Source organism: Primulina tabacum, chromosome 3 (assembly GCF_025594145.1).
Source record: "Primulina tabacum isolate GXHZ01 chromosome 3, ASM2559414v2, whole genome shotgun sequence".
NCBI classification, from domain to species: Eukaryota; Viridiplantae; Streptophyta; class Magnoliopsida; order Lamiales; family Gesneriaceae; genus Primulina; species Primulina tabacum.
The window spans coordinates 2,125,129-2,147,544 of NC_134552.1; the positions used below are offsets into that span (position 1 = coordinate 2,125,129).

The 22,416-nt window shown below is 33.3% G+C and overlaps 2 protein-coding genes across 2 annotated transcripts; one reads left to right on the forward strand and one right to left on the reverse strand.

Annotated features, from left to right (window-relative positions):
• Positions 1-2,425: 2,425 nt before the first annotated feature.
• Positions 2,426-4,106, reverse strand: LOC142539250 (alcohol acyl transferase 1 allele RGa). The gene has a single exon (XM_075644558.1). The coding sequence runs from the start codon at positions 3,948-3,950 to the stop codon at positions 2,466-2,468; it is 1,485 nt and encodes a 494-aa protein (XP_075500673.1). The 5' UTR covers positions 3,951-4,106; the 3' UTR covers positions 2,426-2,465.
• A 6,185-nt stretch (positions 4,107-10,291) lies between these two features.
• On the forward strand, positions 10,292-20,535 carry LOC142539251 (vesicle-fusing ATPase). Its single transcript, XM_075644559.1, has 21 exons — positions 10,292-10,533; positions 11,496-11,592; positions 11,691-11,772; positions 11,920-11,970; positions 12,365-12,535; positions 12,669-12,823; positions 12,926-13,034; positions 13,732-13,831; positions 13,911-13,966; positions 14,992-15,057; positions 15,150-15,232; positions 15,402-15,535; positions 16,222-16,432; positions 17,555-17,686; positions 17,754-17,814; positions 17,909-17,968; positions 18,147-18,205; positions 18,290-18,377; positions 19,381-19,503; positions 19,742-19,807; positions 20,133-20,535. The coding sequence occupies exons 1-21, from the start codon at positions 10,380-10,382 to the stop codon at positions 20,274-20,276; spliced, it is 2,202 nt and encodes a 733-aa protein (XP_075500674.1). The 5' UTR covers positions 10,292-10,379; the 3' UTR covers positions 20,277-20,535.
• Positions 20,536-22,416: the final 1,881 nt, after the last annotated feature.

The window sequence follows — 22,416 nt, forward strand, 5'->3', positions numbered from 1 at the left end:
AAACAATTTTCTAAATACCAATAATATTAATTTATATTATATTATTAAGTATGAGACTCTTAGAGTAATTAACTTAGATGAGACAAAAATATCTAATTTCATAATTACCCTTCTTATTCTAATAAAAATCTTCTCAACTCACTCCATATTTTACATAAAAAAATCTAAACAATTTTTTTTAATCGAACGATTTTTCTAAATTGAAAATAATTTCGTGTTAATTGTTTATTATTATTTGATCAAATTAAAATAATAATAACACATGCAACACGTGTATATCTTTTACTAGTTTTAACTATAAATACAATTCTTAAATAAAATTAGCCAAACAACAATATAATTTCTGTAGTGGTTAGTCAAATTCATTGATATGGTGATGCCGCTTAATGTAATAGAAGAACTATCAGTAATTTTCTTGTGAGACGATTTTATAGATGTATATATGTGAGTCGTGTTAATCCAATCTATAATTATCGTGAAAAATAAAAAAAATTACATAAAAAAATATTTTTTTATGAGTTGGTCGAGTTAGAAAATCATCTCACAAAATTGTTATATACGACGATCTCATGATGGTTTTTGTAAAGAAGTGTTAGCGTTGCTTTCCACCAAAATTCGAGCACGAATAAAAGAAATGAAAATGAACAGATTCACTAGAAAAGTTTGTTAATGTTGTGAAAAGGCAAATATCAGGATTTAATAATTAGCATAGCATCTCTATATTGAATTTGCAATCAGGAAATAAACTTTAGAAACCAACTTTGTTCAGACAAATTTTTTGTGATTTTTTTTTTTTTCATTTTCTAGTCAAATTAATATTTTATTCTCCACTTTATCATTTTGGAAAATTATTTTGTCCAGATTAAATAAATGAAATTATTTTGCACAGATTATTTTTTCTTGTTTTTAATTAATATTTTGTTTAGGTTAATTTGTCGCTATTTTTACTATGATTTTAAAAAATTATGGTGATTTGCCCACGATTTTGCAAAAACCATGGAAAAAACAAAACCGTTGTTAAATTGGATTCGTGGACAAATTATTACAGTTTTTTAAAATCGTGGTAAAAATAACGGCAGATTAACCTAAAAAAATATTAATTAACGACAATTAAATAAGAGTTTTTTTTTGTTTTTGTAGTGTAACTTATATGTATTTCATTTTTTTGTCATGTTATTGGTCAATTCATATTCTTAGTTCACTAATTTTTGTTGTTGTCAATTTTAGTCATTTTCAACGCTAGGTATCAAACATCAGCAATTTTTGTGACACAACATCATTTTTCAGTGTCATGTCATCATTTTTTAGTGATACGTCATCACTTTGATAAACAATAGGAAAATATAAATTTATGGAGTAAAATCATAAACTGAGAAACAACAAGACCAAAAAATGAAAAATATACAAAGTTTAATATATGTGGAGGAATTCAATGCTAAGATGACCTAATTTATAATAATTGATTGGAAATTAATCACATATAAAAATTTGTTTTTTGTAAATATTTAAATTTTGAATAGTTTTATCTCTGTTTTTAAAAATATAACTTAAAATTAACTACGAAAACTTCCCAAAATTAGCAATTTAGTTATTTATTTTTTGAGTCGGGAAAAAGTTTGATATAATTGGATTTCGAATTTGAAAACTCATCTCAAATTTAAATATTTGATTTAGTGTCAGATAAACTATAAATAATCTACACAAGCAGTTTATTCCAATGCTCGTGAAAACATTGATATCAAAGTCTCAATAAAGTAAAAACAAATTGATGCGAGGCGACTAACACTTTAGTATGTCACTTCTGACTTCCCATATTCCCAAGTCTAAAGTCTTGAAATTCGAATCTTATAATAGATATGAAACACAGCTTCAAATTAAACAATTTTTAAGTTATGAATAATATAATTACAAATAAAGAAATGATACGAGGGTTTGACAAATTCATAATAAGAAAGATAAAGGAAAATCAGTAGGTTTCTCGTGAGACGGTCTCAGCGAATCTTTATCTGTGAGACGGGTCAACCCTACCAATATTCACAATAAAAAGTAATACTCTTAGCATAAAAAGTAATACTTTTTCATGAATGACCCAAATAAGATATCCGTATCACAAAATACGACCCGTGAGACCGTCTCACACAAATTTTTGCCAAGAAAAATTGTATTTAGGTTTAAATTTGTTTATTTGTGTCTTTGTAATATATATTATCATATTTCAGTTTTAACCGTGTATCTTTTGATTTTTGATAATTTTAATGTTTTTTCGTTGATAGTGTTGATGTGATACTATCAAGTTAGTATCACATTAACATTGTGTTAGTGTCATATCAACCTCACGTTGGAAAAACATGATTAAACTTTCTCAAAAAAAAAAAAAAAAAAAAACAAAGATAGCGGGTAGGGTTGAAAATTATTATGATGTTGATATTTATTAATTTATTATCCTTGTATTAATATATGGTCCGTTAGGTTTGTAGTCCGGTTCCTGGTTTGAGACTCAACAACTCTTTAAATCTGCAACAAGCATATTCAGGCAAGCAAATGCAAAGCACCATAGCTCCATCAGCTTCAGATCCTCCTCCTTCCGGCAGAAATAAACAAACCTGTGGCGTCGGAGTAAGGTCTATCGGGCCGGCGTAAACCGGTCTCCCCCATCCGAAATCACCAGATTCATATATACAAAATCTAGTCCACTGAGTTATAGTCAATTTCCCACCAAATTCCAGCCTCTTCGGCCTGTTCAGTTCCACATAATCAATAGTTGATCTCACATATCTCTCAGAGATGCCTAGTCTCACTGAGTTAACCAACCGGGCTGTCTCGTTTAGGCTCCCGTTGATCAGTCTCTCCACCGTGCTCGTTGCACACGCCACGCATAGTGCATTGCCGTAAAACCCATCTTTCAAAGGTGGGTTCTTGATCTTGTGGCGTGTGTTGACGGAAAACGTGAGGCGGAGCTCGTAGTCTAGGGGCGTGACGTCCAGAGCTTTTACCCAAGATTTCCATACATGAGCTGCCATTGCATCAAAGGTGGAACATGAGAAATCTGCTCCATATAGTTGCGCTGATCTCTTTAAACGGGCCTGGTAATCGTGGGTTATTCGGTAGCATTTTTGAACAGGCTTCACTTCCCAGAGACTTCTCGTTAAGCTTGATCCATCTTCTAGTTTCTTGAATTCTGCATGCGGGAATTCGATGGCTGGTGGATCGCGAGGATGGAAGGTTTCTCGGCCCCAAGTTGGCTTCGGATTAACAACCAAACAGCCGGCTTTTACGGTTTCAGCCCATGCTTTCATAAACTGCATTGCTCCGAGGCCATCACAGAGGCAATGGCAGATTCTCAGACCGAGACTGAAGCCACCACAAGTAAATTTAGTGACTTGAGCAATTAGCAACGGCATGTCGATAACTTTGTATTGTTCTTCATTTGGGAACTTGTAAATCAAATTTATCCAAGCTGGATTTGGCACTGTCAAATCTCCAAGATCTTCTAAAGCCACATCAGAATGCGCCTCGACCATAAGCGCACCCTGATCGGGTCCAAAAAACACCTCGAGCTTCCCATTCTCTGTCTCTCTTAATCTACCCGAGAAAGGGTAATAAGGCACCAGCACGCGACTAAGAGAATCTTTGAGCACCTGCACGACAGACTCCTGATGATGTTTCGATCCGGTCGCTCGATAAAAGTACACTGTTGGAGTGAAAACTCGGACTCCAATCATGTCATCAAGATTTGAGAGGTAAAGGGTGGTGTTTGGGTTAGATTCTGTGATAGGGCACGTAGGCGAGACCGAATCTATACTGTCTATGGTTATAGGGATACTTAGATGAGGAAAACGAAGTTCTTGAATCCAAGAATCCATTAGAAAATAAATAGCAACCTTTACAAAGAAGAAATAATCATTAGATATGTAGAAGATGATGCAGCAAAAAATTGTGGTATTTGACATGAAAAAAATGCCATATTTAATTAGTTGGTAGAAAGTTGATGAATTCAAGAATGCCCAAATCCATGTGGGTTTCTTGATTTGTTGGTGAAGCTTGGTTTGTTTTTAGATTATAAAGTTAGCAAACGCATGCCAAGAGTATGTGGATTGTGGGTGGAAAAACGTGGGTAAAAAACTAAAAATGGCTTGATTTCAGTTTCGTGGAAGATGAGAAAGACGACGAAAGTAAAGTGTTCATTTTTTGGATCTTAACACGAGTCGACCTGATCCACGTTTAGAGTTAAAAAATGATATTTTTGAAACAAAAAATAATTTTTTTTTCATAAATAGGGTTGGATAAGAAATTTGTATCACACGTTAGACGAATTCATAATAGTTTTTTTTTTAATGTCTTATCTGAGATGTATTAGAGTACGTTGAGTTTGAAGGAATGCACGAAGTATCGAATTTTGTATGGGAAATCTGTATCTAATGGGAGTGTTATGCCCAACGTGTCTCTTTGATTTATTTCTTTCATCATGTGTAATTATCGAATTTTCTTGTCTCAGTCTAATTCTCAAAGATTGGAGTTATTATTCTGGGAATGGATCCTTTACCGTGGAAAATAATTTTAATTTCAAAATTGCCTTTATTGTGGGGGGCATCTTCACAAGAAACTGTGACGTCGTTTTACAGCCACAATCACAATTTTCTATTCTTTTCTTTTTTTGTCTTTTATATATTTTAATTAATACTTTCTTTTTAAATTTTTTTTTTCTTTTTTGACCTTTTTGTGAATACATTCTAATTTTTTAAAATATATTTTCTATTCTCTTTTTATCTTGTCAATTTTTATTGTATCGTTTTTTCTTGTTATAATTTATACTTAGCTTATATACTATATACTAATGTACCAATTACTGATTAAATATGTCAATATGGGAAAAAAATAATTATATATTTTATTCTCAAAATAAATAAATTCGATAGTCAAAAAATTAGAAAAGAATTGGACATGTAAATGGAAGAAAATAGAAATTTTTATATTGAAGTCCTCTCCCTCCTTTATTGTAATTTTTAAAAAAAAATTAATGAGAAAAAAAAGAAAATAGACGAATCAAACGTGTGAAAAGAACTAAAATTGAAACATAAATATGTTTTACTTTCTAATCAAACGAGACAAACAAAAGGTGAACAAAAAAAAAGGGAAACAAAAAGTCTAAAAATGGCAAAAGAAAAAATTATAATATATTTTAAACAAGATTAAAAATGAAAATTTAAGAATGAGTAAAAGAAAGATTAAAACAAAAAGTTCAAAAAAAAAATAAAACTAAAAAGAATTAAAATAAATCTACAGCATCTTCTACTGTGGGGATATCCCAGTAGATGATCCATTTCCATTTATTTTTGGTTTTATTTATTATCCATGATTAACGTTCTTAATTAGGGGTGTTCATATGGTTCAGTTGACGCTCGAACCGAAACTGAAAATTCAATTTGAATTGATAATCGAACTATTAATTTGGTTCGATTTTTAGTTTTTTGGATTTTTCCATTTCCGATCGGTTCAGTTTTTTAGATCGGTTAACCGGGCCGAAAACAAATTTATAATTTTTTTATCTTTAAATAATCTTTTTTATTTTTTAATAATAATAAATAAATAAATAAAAATCGAAAAATAGAAATTAGGAAAAAGTTAGTTAAATCGAAGTAATTTTGGTTTTAACTGAACCGTGTAATTAGTTCCGGTTTTTGGTATAGTTCGGACGGTTTTAACCGACGCCGGTCTTTTTTTTAGGATTTTATTTAAAGGCATTTTTGCTGTAACTTTTTTCCTTCAGTTTTTTTTAAAAAATGGGTGTACATGAAGTTTTGCAGAGAGAACAGATTATTTTTAAACACTGATTTTTGTGCATTCATAAAAATGTTCAGTGGCAGTGAAAACATTTAATAGAAACATAAAACCTCCGTAAATACAACTGATAAACTATTAAATTTTGTTCGATAATTCATTTTGTAAACAATTTACAAGCAGGCAAAATAAGTCGTTTGAGAGTTTATAAGTTGTTTTTTTTTAAAAAATTGTCGCCTCATCTTTTTTTGACAATATCTTATTTTAAATTTTACTTATCCAAGATATTTTTGCATATTTTCCTAAATTGTCACTATATTATCCACAAAATTTGATAAATTCTTAACTTTAACAAACTCTTTTTTATTAAATTTACTTGAACAAATATAATATCAAACATTTATTATTTAAAATTGATCTAAAGAACATCAGTTTTTTTTCTAAATTATAAAAATAAAATAATATTATACTATTTTAATAATTTTGATAATAAAAATATCTTACAATATCAAACATATCAATAACTTCAAGTTATTTAAAATAAGTTTATTCAAGCACATTAAAGATTTATTTTTAGATAAGATTATACAACTTATAAATTCATAAAACAACTTATAAAACTATAGAAGACAAAAACTTGTGTGAGATGATCTGACGGGTCGTTTTTTGTGAGAGGGATGATCTCTAATTTGAGTCATCAATGAAAAAGTATTACTTTTTATGCTAAGAGTATTACTTTTTATTGTGAATATCGGTAGGGTTGACCCGTCTTACAGATAAAGATTCGTGAGACCGTGTCACAAAAGACCTACTCAATATAAAATCGTATAAGTATAAGCTGTTTTTAATAAATTTAACCAAACACCCTCTGAAACTAAATTTTAAAAATATATAGTTGCAGAAATGAGAAAACTAACATTTCATCAACTTTAGAGAAAAATATAAGGTGAGGACTACTGTAACACCCTATATTCGACAACTTTCCTCACTGTATCAAGACAAGTCTTTCCAGCGTGCTTATGTCCTCACTCACACCCATCCCAAAATTACCCCAAGTCAAGCATACTTAACTTTGGAGTTCTTAAGTGATGAGCTACTGAAAAGAAGATCCACCATCTTGATATGAGTAGTACATATCAAATCTTTTAAGTCATCTTCAACTAGACATTCTCATACCTGAACAGTTTCGGAATCCCTCTCCTTCCGGTGTAAGATCGGTTCATCCATGTTCCCTCCGTCCTATAAGTCTGTCAAGAGCCCGGGCCTCACATGCCCACCAGCTTCCGCTTTGGTTCGTCCCCGAACCATACCGTACTCGGAAGAGGTCGGCTCTGATACCAACTATAACATACTGTAATTTTGTACTACTTAAAATTTACGGAAAAATAAAATTTTATTAAATAGATAGTTATAATTCAAAATGCAATAAGGATAGACTATTCAACCAAAATATTTGCAAAAAAAAGGTTACAAATAGAGTTTGCTAAAAATAAATTGTTCAAACAATGTGAAGCAATCTCGTGAAAATCAGAGTATTAAAATCGTCATGCATAAAATCTTAAAACATTGGCGGTCCTCGGGTTTTGCCTCCTGCGCAGTCCGAGCCGGCTCATTGGTCCCCACCCCTCGTCTTCTCAAACTCGTCCTCACCTGCATCGATCAAGTCTAACGAGTCTAAAAACTCAACACGTATAAACTGAGAATAACAAGCAATACGTAATAAAAACCACATGCATCTTTAAAGTAGAACATACATACTTAAACTTGAACGTAATAACATAAACTCAGATGTGCCATCATCATAAAAAATTTCATAAACATGTTTGCATCATACATACTTGAACATGCATAAACTTCATCATTTTGCGTAGAGATATGTTTCAAAGCAAATGACTCATACATAAATTTGTCTGATCAGACTAAACCACAGTACTGGGTTGGTGAGGAAAATCCATTACCACATACATGAGATCCCTAGGTCATGCTTTACCGGGTGGATTGATCCTTGGTCATGTTTTACCGCTTTCCAATCCTGATCTAAACCCGGTCATGCTTTACCGGGGTGGAGAGGTCCTCGGCCACATTCACCGACTTCCAACCTTGTTCAATTAGTCACAAGATATTTAGCATACCTCAAAAAAATAAAACATTTTTCTTTGCACGTCGAACATACTTACATGGTGTTGAGGGATTCATTGGATCTCGCTTGGGGCCACTGTTGTATATACTAACACAATTTTCAAGCATTTAAGTTCCATAACTTAGACGTATTAGTCATGCTTACCACCCGAAATGACAATTTCTTTATGACGTTATAAATCACTCGGGACTTGACCTCGCTTATTCATCGTACTAAATCATGACATCGAACCCCAAAACAATCTCTATATGAAGTATGAACATTTCCCAAACATGGAATAAATGAACTTAAAAATAGTGGTTTAAGAAGTCATGGACGAGCGCTGCGTTGCGGCATTGCCTAGAGCCACGGCGCCACAAGGGCAGTGTCGCGGCGCTAGACTTGCGCAGAACGGGCGCTGTGGCGCTCCCTGGTGAGCGCTGCGACGCTAATCCTGCGCACAACCAACCGAAATAACACATTTTTGATGCAATTTTAAAATTCACGCTCAAACGACTCGAACCGATGCAACAAGACTCAACCTAGGAAGCTATGGAAATGTTCCAAACTCACACAATGCCCCAAAACAACGACGCACTACAAACAACGCAACACAATCCGTGAACACGACCTTTTGACGCCAAAGTTTTTCCTACGACTTCTAATGCAACCAAGTGCCTATCGACACCAAACGAAGCACCAAAAATCAAACTCACATCATACTTAATATACCTAGACGCAGCAACGATCATCCAATGGTCTCCAACGAAGCCTGCAACAGTAAACTTCACGAACACGTCAAAAACGCATTTTTTTTTAATAAAATCGCAGTTTGAGCAGTGCCACGAAAACGATTATAACTCACTCGTTTCTTATCCAAGAATTACGAATTTACTGTCAAATTGAAAGTATCAAAAAGTACTATATTTTATATGTTGAAAACCTTTCCAAAAAATCAACCGATTTTTCACAGAAATCGAAATGAGATCAGACACGTTTTCAGATCTAAAAATTTTGATCCAAAAATCATTTCAAACGTTTTTGCTCAAACTTTTCACAACATACATGGATTTTACGCATAATAAACATCACAACGCATAATATAACAAGATCGATGCAGAAACAATAGATTATACATGCCTTTGATCTTTCAAAATTCTGAAACGACGATACCGAAGCGGAACGAGTGCGAGGGTTGATCCGGGACGAACGTGGCACGATTTCTGCTGATAAAATCAAAGAGTTCTAACCGAAACTTTTGAAGGGAGGAGGCGGCTGCTGAAGGTTCTCAGAACCCTAAGTTTTCCTCTAAAAAAAATCTGAAAATGTGATAGAATGAAATGTGTGTGTGTCTAACGAGTGTGTGCGTGTGTGGAGGTGTGTGCGTGTGTTTAGATTAAATTTAGGAAAAAAATATGTTTAATTAAACAATTAACATGCTAATTAAAAATTTCTAACCCACTTTAACTTTACTAACAATATCATATTAAAATTTTAAATCACACAATTGATCAACTTTAAAAGTTTTAAAATCTTAAAATCACCTAATAATTAAATTAGACTTTTAAAAATGTTAAAAATTAAATAAATCATTTAAAATGCCCAAATCCTAACTTAAAATAAAATATCACATTTTAAAATCGTCAAAATCGTCGCCGATCTCTTTTCCTCGATTCTGCATCGAATAATCATCTCAAACATGAAACTCAAGAAAACTATTTTAACGTGCATCACATAAACATAAATAATTTAAAAATAATACAAATTCATAAATCGTGCATCTCTAAAATCATTTTAAACTTAATTAAATAATTTAACAATTAAATAAATGCACGAATTTTACGTGTACTGATTAAAACTTTGACTCAATTTTGATTTGATTGAGCTTTAAGTCGAGTTTGATTTTTAATTGTTTTCAATCGAATAGATCACGCTATGCTCGAGTGATTATATATTATTATATTTTTGGTTAAAAAAATATATAATTTAAGGATATTTTTGTCCATATAAATATAAAATTTAAACTTTAATTTTGATTTTGGATTGATGTATTTTGGATTCATGATATTTGAAATCCATTGATTTGAAATGATTATTGATTTGAAATGAATAAGTTGACAAATAAATTTGAAATTGAACCAAAAAAATATACATATCTATCTTTCTAATTTCGAAGCAAATTGATACAATATATTTGGGGCGTGAATTCACTCAAATATCCAAATACAACCTACAATTATGCTACTAATATTTTCAAGTTCAAATGAACTCGAACTCGAACTCGAACTTGAAATTTAAATTTATTATTGGAAAGTTCGAATCGAGCTCAAGCTCGCAAAATTAAATCGACCGAGCTCGACTCGGTGCACCCTATTAATAAGAACCGGCAAAAATAGAATCCCACACATCTGAACACGTTTTCATTCCCCATCGTCAACAGAACATTCTGGGGAAAAAAAAAATTGATTTCTGAAGCAAAGCTATGTCAGGAAAGATGATCGTGACCAACACGCCGGGGAAAGATCTCGCCTATAATAATCTCGCCTACTGTTCTCCCTCCGATCTACGCAATTTCGTCGTGCCTGGATCCAGGCTCGCCTTTGCTCTGATCGGCGATGTTGTCGTCCTCACTGTAGCATATCCTTTCTATCACCTTCATCTCAAGATTCACGATTTTTTTTATTTTGATGATTTTATTGAGTAGTGATGTTAGGGTAAGAATGCTGCGATTGGATTTTGTGTGAAATGATTAGGAATTTGGGATGAGGCTATGAGGAAAAAATGCAGATATGGGAATTTTAGCCCATTTGTGTTTGGCTTTTGTGTCAAAGCTTCAGGTTTATCCGACGTGATGTTGATGAAACAGATAACCGCTGAGTGCGTTGTTAAACGAGTTAATCTTTTAAGTTCGCTGGTTGTCAAGTACGACCAGTAAAATTTATGTTCTCTTCAATTGGCCGTCTTTAAAAAAAAATCTCGAGTTTTTGGATCCTTAAAAAGTGAGTTTCACTCTCCTCCTCTGTCTCCGGTAAGCACTGTATGCATCCCTTATGTCAATTTTTAACGAGGATTCAATGAGGTTGGATGACTTGGCCCTGATGTTTGTTACTTCACTTTTTCATCATTCTAATAGTTTACATTTTTTTTATTTGCGGTTACTCGTGAGGAGCATTTATCAAATTAGTGAATAGTGTATTGGATTTGATAGTAGCCTCGTCATTTAGCTGTTTTTATTTGATGTGTGAGAGAAGTGCTCGTTAAACCTAAATGTTGAAACAGTTTTTAAAAATGTCCCGCAGTTTGGTTGTATTTGCTGTATGGCTGTGTGTGAAATTGAGGATTGCTGTTAAATAGCTGTGGGTGGTTATTAGCGATGTCCCTTCTTCTTGTAGGAAATTTCTACTACTCATCCCATTATTACCATTCCTTTTGCTGTTTGCTGCTACTATTCCTTCTTGTAGAATAATTCTATCACCAACACCACAATTACTATGCTGTTAATTTGCTAGAACTGCTATCTTTACTGCTATTGCTTTTATTATATCTGAGGGACTTGGGGTTCAATAACACGCATTTGGGTTACCTTAACTACGATATACTGGCCATGATTCCATACCTAGCGGCCATATTGCTCTCAATGCCATTCAGCGGCGACATGCAAAAGTTTCCACTGGGGATTCAATATCTATATGCAGGTATAATGTTTTTAGATTCTGTGATGCCACTTTAATCATTGCATCTGTTTCTCTTTCAACCTTAGGTTTTTCCTGACCATGTGGTTTAAAATGTATAGATATATACCTCCTGAAAATTTCAATCTTGCATTGCTTACCCTGGAACTGGAGTTTGTGAAGAAAGGGGCTAAAGATGAACAAGTTTGTCTTCTCGTTCTTATCTCGTTTATCGATTTCCATCCTTCTATTATGAAGTACACTTATCATGAATTTGTTTCCTATGAAGTTTTATGTGTGTAAGCGAGTATGCTTCTGATTAACGTATTAACTAATTATATAACCTTGCAGGTGGATGCTGTTCTTATGTCACAGCAGATTCGTAAGAGATTTATCAACCATGTAAGATCTATATATCTTGTCTTCGATTCTATTTGTTGTCATGCTACTTTTGATAGTCCTGATGTTTTTCAAGGTATTTTTTTCGATCCAGTTGAGTTGAAAGATTCTTAAAATGCCCAAAACAATGAACTAAAATGGATGTACAATATCGAAGCTATTAAATTTGTTACAAAATTGATCGTGGATATTTTCCTTTCACCGAGTGGACAATCTCATGACATAATTACGGAGGGTTTGCATATTTTTTATTTTGAGAGGAAAGGGAGAACTGTTGATTTTATGTAAATACTTTAAATATGCATAGATCTTACTCCATTGGTCTAGAAATCAAATTAGGTTTATGTTATGGCTCTTACTTGTTAGTAATAGAGAAAACTATTCCCCTTTTTTGCAGATTATGACAACTGGGCAAAGAGTAACATTTGAATACCATGGCATTGGATATATTTTCACCGTCAATCAAGCTGCTGTGGAGGGGCTAGAGAAGTCTAATAGTATTGAAAGAGGAATTATATCAGCTGATACATACATTATCTTTGAAGCACCAAATTCAAGTGGGATAAAGGTTTCATTTTTAGCTTTTGAGAAATATATGGTTATATGTGTGTGTGTGTGATATATTTCAAATGATGTATGATGGAATTGTTGGCATCCAGGTAGAATGGCCAATAAGTTAACATATTTCTTATGCATTGCAGATTGTCAATCAGCGTGAAGCTGCAAGCAGCAACATCTTTAGGCATAAGGAGTTCAATCTTCAATCATTAGGTATCGGTGGCTTGAGTGCAGAGTTTGCTGATATTTTCAGAAGAGCTTTTGCCTCAAGGGTTTTCCCTTCGCACGTGACTTCTAAGTATGCTTGTGTTCTATATTGTTTTTATTTTTTGACTTATAACCTGGCATTAGAAGATTCTGTTTATGTCGATATAACCATTAATAATACTCTTTCTTTTAGACTGGGTATCAAGCACGTCAAGGGAATGCTGCTCTATGGGCCTCCTGGTACTGGGAAGACTTTAATGGCTCGACAGATTGGAAAGGTTTTGAATGGGAAAGAACCAAAGGTATACACATGAAGTATTTCTAGACATGTTATGATGGAAAGAAACTTGCAAATGAATGGTGTTTTTGCTATATTGTTTTGACCAAACAAATTCTAAATTATTTGTGAGAGATACAAAGGACAAGAAGAAAGTAAAATGTTTTTACTTTCTTGAATGGAAACATGGGAACATGGTTCCACATCTCTCAAATTTTTGTTATCTTCGTCTCATGCGATTTTTTAGCTCAAACGATATAATGGAATGAACTTGACATTTGAACATGTGTCCATGCGTGACTTCTGTTTGAGTCTATGTGATAATGCTCAAAATTTACTCGTTCTGTCCCGTTGAGCTTTCATAGATATATCATATATTACAGAACTTTTACTTCCTTGCTTTCTATCATCTACTTACATTCTTTTTTGAAGATTGATTTAAGATCTAGCAAGCCCTTTGGTTCTTCTGGTTTTCTATCATGATGTATTCAGTTTGCTGAGAATTTTGTATTCCATGTGAAGAGTCATTTCTACCTCTGGTTTGTTATTATTATGATTTTGTGGCTGTCTATTTATAGCACATTATAGGAACTGATAAGACATCCTCGAATTACTCTGTGCGGGTGGATGTTAGATCTGTGCTGCTGCTGCATAATCTATTAGCTGGCCACTAACAAGTGTTCTGATATTTCTAAATTTAATTGATGATTTGGAAATCATAGATTGTGAATGGACCTGAAGTGTTGAGTAAATTTGTCGGTGAAACTGAGAAGAATGTGAGAGATCTATTTGCTGATGCCGAACAAGATCAAAGAACCAAAGGTATTGTGCTTTTAAGGGCCAGAGTCAGTAATTCTCACTTGTTCCTCTGGTCACAGTCGCATTCTTTTCATATTTTCAGGTGATCAGAGCGATTTGCATGTCATAATTTTTGATGAAATTGATGCTATTTGTAAGGTAAGTGACTTGAAAAGTTTTAGACAACTTTTCTTTGCTGCTGCCCATGTCTGAAATTTCTGATTTTTTTTTTATTTTTGTGGCATTTGGAGAATGACAAGAGTTTATGATATACTTCAGTTATTATCATTCACTTGTATTGCTTTGTGGAAGTTCGATATGTATTTCATTCGATTGGCCATGTTACTGGATAGGTGTTTTATGTGGGTACCAAGTCAACTTGTCTTCCCTACCAAGATCCAGGCCCCACGAAACCGAAATAAAGTTAAGGACAACCATAATGAGATATTTCTTTATTGGCATTAGGTTTGTTCAGCGGAACCCTTATTCAACGTACCAAACTGAGATATGATAATTTTTATTTATTTACTTCTTTTCTTCTTCAATTTTCATGTTTTCCCTATTTACTCTTCTATCAGCTGCATCTCTCCTCCCTGTAGCCATCATTGTAGGTGTGTTTGCATGACTATGCGGGGGAAGAGTCGGTGAGTTGTGAATAGCACTAAAATGGTCTGACTACCTATTAAAAAAAAGTCCGACTACATACATTTTTTTAATCATTGTAGCGCCCTTACCCAAGCCACTACTAAACAGACTAATAAACATGCAACATTAAACTTAATAACAACAATTAAACAGCGGAAACCGGATACTTAATTAACAACTCTTTAATTATCTCTTAATTTGTACTTCATTCAAAATAAGGATTCGGGTCATTACAATCATAATATAATATAATATAATATAATATAATGATGGGAAGGGGATTTGGTAATAGACTTTTCAAGCTGAGATAGAGTCTATAGCTACTTCCTTTTCTTATATGAATTGTTTATTGAAAATCTTAATTGTTCCATTGACATTCAGTGCTGGATATAATTAACAGACATATTAGAGATATTGGTGGTGTGTGCATGTTTCTATGTAATGTCAAATCATGTGGGAGCTGATTGTGAATACTTGCGCTGGACACTGGTTCAAGCTTAATCTTGTTTCAGTTATGACTCTTGGTTTTGAATTTTCAGTCTAGAGGTTCAACAAGAGATGGTACTGGAGTTCATGATAGTATTGTTAACCAACTCTTGACCAAGGTATTTTGTGGTTTTGGTTAATGGTGAATTGGAAATTTTTACAAAGTTAAAAGTAGTCGGAATTGATTCATTCATGGTTACGTATTGTGTAGATAGATGGTGTCGAATCCCTGAATAATGTGTTACTCATTGGAATGACAAACAGGAAAGATTTACTTGATGAAGCTCTTTTGAGGTGAATTATGTTGTCTATTTTGTTTTGTTTCTGCAGGTTTTAACCATATAAAATCCTCTTCATGCGTAACTTTATTATTTGATTATGTCTTGCCAGATTGTGACAAGATTTTCATGCTTTATAATATGATACCTATTCTATTTGGTGATTTTTATTTTCTGGGTGTCAGGCCAGGGCGTTTGGAAGTCCAAGTGGAGATTAGCCTTCCTGATGAAAATGGTCGTCTACAAATTCTTCAGATTCACACAAACAAGATGAAAGAAAGTTCATTTCTTAGTTCAGATGTGAACTTGCAAGAACTTGGTATATCATTTGTTCATTGCCCTTTTACGGCGTCCATTGTCTTACTTTTGGTTTCCATTTTATGAAGCCAGCAACTCAAATTTGAAAAGTTTATGCTCTACATTCTTGCAAGTTTGTTTCTCCCTCTTGGATTCAGAATTGTATACTCCGATGGCTATTTATTTGCTAAGATTGCTGCTCTCTCTATCTCTGTCTCATGAGATATTTTTTTAGAGTTTTCTGGGCGAGACAAGTTGCTTACTGAACTCTTTCCTTTGGAAATGGTATGCTATTATTGAAATAAGAAAGCACACAGTACTTGTGAACCCTACGCGGTTGAACTTAAAAGAGTCTTGTTCTATAAGTTGAAGTGTATGATTTATAAGGAGAGAATCTTTCTGTGAGATATGGCATACTTTTGGATGTCTAATTTTATGTTTGATTCATGCATTTAATTGACCTGTTCTTTGATATTGACCACACCTTTTTGTCTAAGTTTTAGATTTCAATGCACATTATCAATTGGCAAGGTGGTCAGTTTTTTTTTTGTGTGTGGGTGTGTGTTGGGGGGGGGGGGGGGGGTGGCTTCATCAAAAGAAGGAAGAATATGTGAAGATTTAATTTCACTTACTTGAATGTTTGAAAGGAATAGATAGCATCCCAGGTTTATAGAATTTTAGCATTACATTTTCTCCTCTTGTATGCAGCCGCTAGGACAAAAAATTATAGTGGAGCAGAGCTTGAAGGTGTTGTAAAAAGTGCAGTATCATATGCTCTGAATAGGCAACTAAGTATGGATGATCTTACCAAACCAGTGGACGAAGAAAGTATAAGAGTCACCATGGATGATTTTTTGAATGCCCTTCGAGAAGTCATTCCAGCATTTGGAGCTTCCACTGATGATCTTGAACGCTGCAGGTATGAATATTCACCTACAGAAGGATTTTTATGAGAAGCTGTACTTCGAACTGATTAGGATCTCAAACATGGGGTGTTAATGTGATCAAATATGAGTTTGTCTTGGGTTTGGTGGAACTTCGATTAATTTTTTCATCAAGTTTATGAGTTTTAATCTTCATGAAAGCTTTCGGTTGGCATTTCCAAGCAGAGTATGATACAACAATTTGGTTGTGCTATGGAAGGAAGGGCCATGCATGACCCCGTTTAATTGGGTGGGATGACTGGCTTGGTGTTTCTGTCGTTTTCTTTGCACTTTCACTTGTCCGGCATTTGCTCTTATTTAGTATGGACTCTGCTTTAGCCTGTGGGATGCTATGAATGTTTTAGTGGGTATTGGCATTTGTTATCTAAAAGCTAGAGCTCTTGAGAACTTTGAGTTTTGGTTGGAGTTTTCCACTGATCTGAACTTGTGTTGGGACTTCAAATTATAACCATCATTTATCCCAAATTGGTTTATCCTAAAATAGATCAAAAGTTTCATGCTAAAAGATATGTGCATCTTTTCTATTATGTGCCAGTGACATGTCATTTGTAGTTTTATGATATCAATTTATGTCCAATGGTAATTGGTACAGTACAAACGAAAAATATTACTCAGAAGTGGGGATAGATAATCTGAAAAAGGAAAGAAGTAATTATCTTTTACAAACACGGTTTAGAAAAGGCAGAGGATCAAAATCTCTTCTCTGCACGTAATCTGCTTGAGTCGCATATGATGTAGGATATGTTTTTTTATTGATGTAGGTAAAGATTTGTTCATTTGCTCTCCTCCCCTTAAATCGATGAACTCTTCCTTTTCCTTCTCTGTCAAACAAAATTTCCATAACTTATTTGCTCAGTTTCCTACTTTGCCAAGTGCGTTCTTATCACATTGCACATATTAATTTATTCCCATAATTATTGAAACAAAAATATACCATGTACAACATTCTAATAGTTACTCCTACATAAAGCAAGCACACACACTGACACTGTCAGTTTCTGACCTACACTGATTAGGTACCTTTTATCTTTAGTCAACCATGGATGATCACTAGTGTTTCTTTCTGAAATTCAATATTCAACCTATGCTTCTTGCAGACTCAATGGCATAATTGAATGTGGCGACCGTCACGATCACATTTATCGAAGAACTATGCTATTAGCAGAACAAGTTAAAGTTAGTCAAGGAAGCCCGCTTGTTACTTGCCTTCTTGAAGGTCCCAGTGGCAGGTAATCAAGTGTCGTATTAAAATTATTCTAAATTATCACTCCACTAAATCTCCCTTGTCTTTGACAGTGGTAAGACTGCAATGGCATCAACAATTGGCATTGAAAGTGATTTCCCCTATGTCAAAATTGTAAGTGATTTATTTTTCCCCGTATGTATGAGAAATCAATTTAATTATCTAATCCTCTCATGAAGAATTTTTCTCCATGTCTATAAATTGTTAGATATCTGCTGAAACGATGATTGGACTCAGTGAACCCACAAAATGTGCTCAGATTGTTAAGGTCCGATGCCATAACCTCACTTTTGATCTCCAACTTGTAGTTGTACATTGGAAAGCACTGGAAGTCTACGACATCATTTAGTTCAAACCTGCTCCTCTTTCTTAATCTTCGGGGAGAACTTTTTACTCTTTTACTCTGCAGAAGCTTAAGGAGTATCTTGTCTATCTTTTTTTTATAGGTTTTTGAAGATGCTTATAAGTCACCATTAAGCATTGTAATCCTTGATGATATTGAAAGGTGGCTCTGCTGATTTGGAGATGAATGATGTTGGTTAATTTAGCATTATTCATGAATTCATCTAATATATATTTGTTTTTCTAGGCTTTTGGAATATGTTCCAATTGGGCCCCGTTTTTCAAATCTAATATCTCAGACGTTGTTGGTACTCCTGAAGCGGCTTCCACCAAAGGTATTCTCATGATGTTTGCAAAAGTAATGAATGAGGTTCATCGAATTTGATCTTAGTTATTTAACATGTGTGAGAATGTTGTGATAGTTGTCATGCATCTTTAGTGGGATTGCTGCAAACCAGATGAGCGAAAATCTAATCGTTAAAACTTTTGAAGGCTGGATCTCGTTAATTTTTTAATTTAGGCGCGGTTGAGTTTTTAATCGAGGTATCAATCGTCGTATAAAGTTCTTCGACCCTTCAAACATCGAGTCTCTTCGGGCTAGAACTCAACTTGATTAATCTTTGAAAATATTTAATCTATATATTTTGTCTATTTTTTTTCAAGAAATATATTCTGTAATTTGTTGATGTATGTAGAATGTTAAGTTTAGTGAAAAACTAGTATTTGCAACATTTAGATCGTTTATGTTTAGAAGATCCAAGCAAGCTTAAAATAGCTCTACTTGGAGCCAAGCTGGTCATGCTCACAAGTCATCTATGTTCATTGGCTAAAGCTTCGTACTATAAGCAACAATATGATAAAACAATATGAGAAATGTCAAGGCATTCGAGGTTTAACTCATTTCCATACCAATTCAAACCTGTGCAAAATTGTTTAATTCCGATGTTAACACTGGCCTCGAATATAGATTCTCATATATTTTCTTGATAATAAAGTGAAGCTTGTACAATGTTGTATTGGGTTTGACTAAATTTTTTGACATCCTAGGACAAGTGACAATTATAGAAACTTTTAAAAATCTCAGCAACTTCTAGAGCTACAACACTTTAAATGTAGAACGTTATGTTTCAAATTTTGGTCTAAATCACAGCCATTAATACTTTTCAAATCAACCTGTTCTTCTAGAGTATTTTTTGGCATTAAATTCCTTTTGTCCTTCCTCTTGGAAATTTTAGTTAATTTGTGCTTCTCTCTCTATTATTATAATACGTAGTGTTCTGGAACTCTGCTTATGCTGTTGTTTCAGACATGATTTTATCCTACTGCTTAATTTCTTAGGGTAAAAAAATCCTGGTCATTGGGACCACAAGTGAAGTCAATTTCTTGGAATTGGTTGGTATTCGAGATGCATTCTCTGTCACCTTCAATGTTCCAACTCTCAAGTCAGAAGATGCCAAAAAGGTATATTTATCAGCAGGAGCCTCTCTCAGTTTTTATGTTATTTTTCCTAAAGTTTTATTTGGAGAGTTGGGAAATGCTCGACATTTAATTTTTTAATTTTGTTTCAACACTCAGTTTTGTGTTGATGACTTAATGTACACTTTTTTTTCTTGGAAATAATGGTTTATTGATTGTAGATTAGCTTGCAGGTATCACAGCGAGCATGAGAACTGTTTATTAATCTTTTACTTCCTTACAGGTGTTACAGCAACTTAACGTTTTTTCAAGTGATGATATTGATTCTGCTGCAGAAGCATTGAATGATGTAAGTATTTACCCATGTATTTACTGCTATATTTTGTAAGAAACACTTGGGATAAATATTTCATCATTCCAAATCTCTCTTTTTAGTAAACTAGATTTTATTCTCTATAAATTGAACGGATTGAGAGTCCATAAATGTAAATTCGTCGAATAATCTTGAACTCACGTTAATAACTGCCTCCATTCTCTCACAAATTTCATCGCACGAGGAGATAGTTGTAACACACTTAGCCAGTCTAAATTTATGGTATGTGTCGAGAAAGACTGCAGATCAAAGAAGAAAAACTGATAACATGTATAATTAATTTTATTTCATCGTGTTCTAGATGCCTCTCAAGAAGCTCTTTATGCTCGTCGAAATGGCTGCTCAGGGTGAACATGGTGGAGGTGCTGAAAGCATTTATTCTGGGAAAGAAAAAATCAACATTTCACATTTCTATGATTGCCTCCAGGACATCGTGCGGTATTAGTACGCACCACACTGCTTCAACTACTACATGCACTGATGCTGCGATTTCCTTTTTGTCCCATTATGCATCAGATTTTCTACTACATACAGAAACTGAGTTTTTTCATTCTTTTCTCTAGCGTGATTTAGTGAAAAGATACCATTTTTGTGTTGTTAATGTCAATTTTGTACCATGTTCAAAGCTGTAGTTTCTATCTGATCATCATCTGGTTTTGATTTCTTTGACGTGAACCTTATTCTACGAAGCTTCGAATTTGTTACACTTATATTTCCCATGTGGAATGTGGTGCTTCCTTCGCCCTTTGTCCACAGCACTCCCACTGCCGATTCGCCAGTTACCTTTTCTCTGGGTAGATTTCTCTATATTTTCGTCAAGTGGTGAGTATAAAGATGGGGGCAATTACTTGCAATTGCAATCAAGGAACTTTGATTTACTTGTTATTCTCCAACTTCGGAAACTGATTTTCATTTGCAACAAATCAAAAAAGGGTGTCTTCCTTAAACCATCCCTGTCTGTCTCTGTCTGTCTGCTACCAAGTTTAATTTCTTCGATGGTATTTTGACTAAATGAAGCAGAACACTGAATGTTGTATCCTACCATTGTCAATAAATTCTTCATTTCAAGCATACTGACAATATTGTAGTGAAGGACAAAATCATCTCAGTTTATCACGTTTTTGAGAAAGTTTAGTATTAATTGCAACACAATTTTATTAAAATGATAATCAACATGTTCTAATAAAACTGAAATCAGGAAATTTATCTGAGAGTTCTCTAACATATGGAATTAAAAAGAATGTAAATTAGCGTGATTCACAGATAATTGCGTTAGCTTGAGATTATATTCAGTGTATTTCGAAAAATAACAACGATGAGTTTTCATTTCCCGAAAAAGTAAAATGGCTATTCTACCTTAACACATCTTTTTTTTTTTTTTTTTGAAATCAGCCTTAACACATCTTATACTATATTGTTTGTTATTGTTATTATCTCTTATTATGTATAGTACAAGAACACTTTATATTAGCTATGTAGAGTCATTGTGTAATTTTAAATCTGTCTAAAATTAAAATGTCATTCATCTTATCAAATTAACTATATGATTTTATTATATTATAATAACTTAGCACTTATAATAACCATTTGAGGTCATGATATAATTTTGGATTTGGTTAAAATACCCTTTAGTACAATGTATTCAGTTAATTTTTTAAATTAATACTGCAATTTCATTAATTAAATTAATAATTTGATTATGTAATATCACACAATTTGTGGTAAAAGTATAATATTTTGGTATCTTCTATTTAATATTAGGCAAAAACTTGTGTGAGACGGTCTCACGGGTCGTATTTTGTGAAACAGACCTCTTATTTGGGTCATCCATGAAAAATATTACTTTTTATGTTAAGAGTATTACTTTTTATTATGAATATCGGTAGGGTTGATCCGTCTCACAGATAAAGATTCGTGAGACCGTCTCACAAGAAAACTACTCATATTAAACATCATTTATATTGAAGTACTTTAAAATTATAAATATATTACTTTCATGTCATACATAATATTTGTATCAATTATAATGTTAATATTAATAATTAATGCAATTCTCATATATGCCCTTATCTTTCATGGGCTTTTCTAGCCATTTTAGCAATTAATATACATTGATGATTGAGAGAAGCAATGGCAGAGGTGGCATTTGGCAGCCCACAATAGGAAAAGCTATTCATTCATTACTGCTCTATTTCTTGTTCTTGCGACTGAGAGGATCGTGGGGGACAAAATGAATCAATCAAACCCACGATGATTCAATTGTTATAACGAATATAATTATCCATCCGTTTTATTTAAAAAAAAAAAATCAACCACGAGTTGCAAGAAAGACTCTTTCGTCTTTTAAACGAATCAAACTAAGACGATGTAGAAATCAGACCGATGGATTTCAACTTCATTCATTTGTTTGTGTAAAACAATTTGATAATGAATTTCAAATCGATCAACGAATATGGATTTCAAATCATATTAATATGGAGTTTTTTATTAATCATCAATATTTTGTTTGACAAAAGTTAGTTTAGCTCCTACTGTCAAACTATTTAGTTTTAGCTTCCAACTCATTCAAAAATACAAATTAACCT